Source organism: Cannabis sativa, chromosome 2, assembly GCF_029168945.1.
Source record: "Cannabis sativa cultivar Pink pepper isolate KNU-18-1 chromosome 2, ASM2916894v1, whole genome shotgun sequence".
Taxonomy (NCBI): domain Eukaryota; kingdom Viridiplantae; phylum Streptophyta; class Magnoliopsida; order Rosales; family Cannabaceae; genus Cannabis; species Cannabis sativa.
Window position 1 is genome coordinate 77,219,142 of NC_083602.1, and position 4,841 is coordinate 77,223,982.

At 31.7% G+C, this 4,841-nt stretch overlaps 1 protein-coding gene across 1 annotated transcript; it reads left to right on the plus strand.

Annotated features, from left to right (window-relative positions):
* Window positions 1–635: 635 nt before the first annotated feature.
* Window positions 636–2,781, plus strand: LOC115718651 (transcription factor FER-LIKE IRON DEFICIENCY-INDUCED TRANSCRIPTION FACTOR). Its single transcript, XM_030647473.2, has 4 exons — window positions 636–1,479; window positions 1,712–1,936; window positions 2,018–2,191; window positions 2,339–2,781. The coding sequence occupies exons 1-4, from the start codon at window positions 820–822 to the stop codon at window positions 2,462–2,464; spliced, it is 1,185 nt and encodes a 394-aa protein (XP_030503333.2). The 5' UTR covers window positions 636–819; the 3' UTR covers window positions 2,465–2,781.
* The last annotated feature ends 2,060 nt before the right edge of the window (window positions 2,782–4,841 follow it).

Sequence of the window (4,841 nt, forward strand, 5' to 3'; positions counted from 1 at the left end):
ATATGTATATAAATTATATAATATATAGATTATACATAATAAAAACATATATAAAAAAAAACTCTTTTAATCGAGTTGGTCAGGTTAGTTCAGGTTGATTGGGCGGGTTAATATTATTTTCAATCCACTCACTATAAAAATTGGGCGGGCTATATTTTTATTAGGTTTTTCGGTTTGTATTTTTTGTCAAATTATCTCAATTTAATTTAAACGGATTGTTCGGATTGAACAGTTTACAAAGATTTACGAACAACCCTAGATGCTACAAAAGAGATGTACAATATTTTACATTATTGGTAATTCGTCTACCCGACACCTGTAGAGGGTGCATATAATAATAATAATAATAATAATAAAAAAAAAAATGCAATAAACGTCAGAAACCGTGTCATCTGGGAGTTGTGTAGTTTTCACCAACCAATTCAATTTAAAAATGTCATCATCGATGACATATATATTAACATGCACTGCATTGGTTAGACCAAAAAAATATATTATTATACAAATCTTCATCCATTCCAAAGTTTACTATTTGGTCACATGTATTCAGATACAACCTTCCCCATGTCACCATGTGCCTAAATAAATCATGGATCCATCATATTATATAAATTTTTCAATCTCATTTATGCATATAAATTTGTGATTAAAATGCATGTGTTAAACCCTATATAAGTATTCCCTAAAACCATAAGCCAAAACCACCTCTTATTATATGAATTAATTTTTATAATAATAATTACCAATTATTGTGGTTTTGCTCTACCAATTATAGTACTTCTATAGTATACATGTATTATCATATTGTACTACAATATTATGTATGAGATTGAGGCAACAATGCTATCCAATTCACCATCTCCAAACCTCGTTATACCCAATTTTCATAGTGGTTTGGAGTTGCATGATTTCTTCGATGGCACCCACAACATTATTAGTGAAGATCAGTTTGTGAACCTATTAATTCGTGGGGCTGAAACTGATCAATACCCTTTTGTTAATTTTGATCACTGTGATTTTATTAATAGCTTCGTTGACGATCATCATGATGATCCAATAATGGTTCCACAAGACCATGTGTTTGATTTCAATAAAGGAATTAGTACTGTTACTAAAGGGCCCATAATTAATGATAATCCAAATAAAATTACACAGTTCATGAATAGTAGTCTTGCTACGCCAACTTTTGATCGCCATCCTCAGGAAGTAAAATCAGGAGATGGTGATGAAAATCGTGGAAATCATTATGAATGTAATAATGATAAAGAGGATGAAGAAGAAGAAGAGGATGACGAAGAAGAGAATGATCGGCAAGAGTCTTCTGAAACCAATACTGGAAGTACAAGTGCAAATTCAGCCAAGAAAACCAATGTGAAAGCCGGTGACAAATCCAAAACTTTGATTTCAGAGAGGAGGAGAAGAGGAAGAATGAAGGAGAAGCTCTATGCATTGCGTTCTTTAGTCCCTTTTATAACTAAGGTACTGTACTGTACTCTACATACATATATATATATATATATATATATTTAATGTATAGTTCATTATTTCTTATATAAGCATATAAACATAAAATAGGCCACCAGATTTAGTGGATTAAATTCGCTGCCAGATATATGGAACTGTGTATTAACTATGAAACCATTGTCAACAATATAATAAGTACTCTCATATCTAAAAAATATGATGATCATTATTGTTGTGTCATGTACAGATGGATAAGGCTTCTATTGTGGGTGATGCTGTAGTTTACCTGAGGGACCTGAAAAAGCAGGCAAATAATTTGAAAGATGAGATTGCAAGTCTTGAAACTTCTTCACTTGGATCACATCAAATATACCAACAAAAAACATCCATTAATAGTAACCCAACTCAGATTCAAATTTTTCATTCTAAAAACACCACTATTAATCAACTGATTTTCAAAAAAATTGATCAGGTAATACGATTTTAATTTCATTACATAATATTATATGTATGTATATGTATTTGTATAAATTTGGATGTGGGGTTTTTGTAGATGGACATTTTTCAAGTGGAGGAGAGAGGGTTTTACATGAGATTAGTGTGCAACAAAGGAGAAGGTGTTGCTGCCTCACTTTACAAGGTTGTCGAATCGCTTACTAGCTTTAATGTTCAGACCTCTAACTTGGCTTCTAAGCTCGACGGATTTGAACTAACACTTACTTTACGGGTATATAATATTTATCAAATGTCCTCATTTTAAATTTCTTTTACCAAGCACTACTTTTTCTCTCTTTCTATGCATTATTACTAAGGATTATTGATCAATCTTTTCTCTCTCTTTTTTTTTTCATTTTTCTTGATCAATTTTCAACAGGTGAAAGATACTGTGCAGGAGATGAACTTGCCAAATATCAAAGTTTTGGTGGTTGGAGCCCTTCTCAACCATGGCTTTGAATTAAAATCACCTTTTTACCATAATTGTCGTGTAACTCAGTCATAGTATTGCCCAATTATGATATGATTGAGAACCCCTTAGAAAAGAGTCAGTTATGTTAGTTTTTCTTACGTTCTCACTAATCAAATGTATATATATTCAGCTCTTGTCTGTATCTTGGTGGAACATAAGTGATCACATATTCAAAACTAAGAGAATCCTAGAGAGAAAAAGAGGGTTGTACAGAGTATCGGTGTACCTGATCCTATAACTCTCATGTGATCAAGAATTTGTACTTGTAATCCCTTAGCTTTGCTTGTAATCTGTTTGTGTTTGAACATTAATTATTGAATAAAGATCCTCAGCATTATGGTTGTTCTCCATTATCGATTTGTATGCTTCAGTTATTAAGTACTGTTTCATTTATTTTTTATTTTCATATTAGTTATTTGATTATTCTTTCTTGTTGGTTCTTGTTCTAGTCTCATCTAGTTCGATTTGAGTGATAATATAATCACAACAAGTGGTATAGATCAGCATGGGTTAGAGTCTATGATCAAGAACTATTTGACTCGAGGCCTGGAAGAAGTAAGAACCAGTTCTTGAAAGATCAAGAGTTTAACAATGTCCTCTGCTCAATTTGAGGTGGATAAATTCACATGCTGAAATGATTGAAGGATCAAGATGAGACTCTTCTAGTACAACAGGGAATTTCACAGGCATTAAACACAGAGGAACTTGGTGGAATCAAAGACGAAAAATTGAAAAAGGACACAAAAAGTTAGGCACATAGTGCAATTCTGCTGAGTTTGGGAGATGAAGTGCTGACAGAAAGTTTTCATGAAGAAACATTAGCTGGGCTTTGATCTATCTTAATAAATCCTTGGCCAACAAGCTTTATCTGAGAAAGAAGTTGTATACAATCAAAATGGATGACACCAAGGAATTAACAAAATATTTGGAAAATTTCAACAGAATTATTCGAGTTGTCAAATATTGGAGTGAAGGTCGAAGATGAAGACCAAGGTATACTTCTCCTTTTTTTTTTTTTTTTTTTATTTAAGCGTTTATATATTACATCAGCATAACCTGGGACTCGAACCCAGGACCTCCAACACACACACCCCCTATGGCCACTTGAGCTAGGCTCAAGTGGTTAAGGTATACTTCTCCTTACACTACAAGAATATTACTCTTTAATGATTCTCAAGGCACTGTGAAAATACAGTAAACAGTATAGTTTTGAGATTATTGTTCCGACATAACATTTATTAACTTCTTTATCAAGTTTGATGTGTTTGATAATTTTGACAGAACAGTTATATCATGACAGCCCTGTAATGCTAGTTGTTGTGTATTTTCTGGTTTATCAATGGAATTCGCCTTACTACTACTAGAGAGATTGTACATGCTTCTATGGATATTGGCAAAAAGCTTAACTAAATTGTAGTATGTTTATTTTTATTTACAACGTATTTGTATGAGTATACAAAGTCAGTCATTATTATGAGTGTAAAAATTTAATTTAATTCAAGTTCCTTTTTAATACTTGCATATTAATTGCTATCATTATTGTTCCTTAATTGTTGTAGGCTTGGTAAGGAGTCCAGTTTTTTTAAAAAGAATAAAATACAACAATTGTTAATCTTACTGTGATTGTATTTTTTGATCAATACATCTCTTAATGCAAATTTTCGCTAACCAAATTAAATAGCTTTTTTGAAATAAATATAGTACAAAAATTAATATGTAATTAATAAACACCAGATATTTTACGTGATTTTGAAATTAAAATCTGCATACTCTATGAGTCCCTATTATTAGGGATATTTTTGAGTACAGATTTTGATCTTATTTATCGGAATATAGGTAGGCAGCTATTCTTTTTAGGATTAGTTCAAATATAATTGTTCATAAAACATGGAAAATCCCCACGTTTCATTTAATCACACATAGGATTATATCTTAAAACTACCAAACTACTTTTCATTCTTATCCTCTTGACGGTTATTATTAATTTGGAATGTTGTATCTCATTAGATGTGAGTTCTCCTTCTTGTCCATCTTATTAGGAGAAAATCACCAAGTGTTGGAAAATAGTTCACCTCGTTGCATTCCTTCATTGGAATCAGTAATGCGAGGTGATCTTCTTGCTATGTGTAGCGCTAGGTTGTTTTGTATTGTTACATTTATTCTGCTCGAGTGGATGAATATCCTCTTCTGGTCTATTTACTTGTGGATATCCCGAGGCAGACATATGTCTCGTCAATATCAGTTTAATAGTTATTATCCTTGTCTCGCTTAAGACTACAAAGCCAACGAGTTTGAATATTATCTATAAAACTTTTATTTTATTGTAACGAGTTATTTACTTTGCATTTAATGATATAACATTATTATATCATCAGAGTTGATTCATATTTTTTCTATAGGACACATGTCA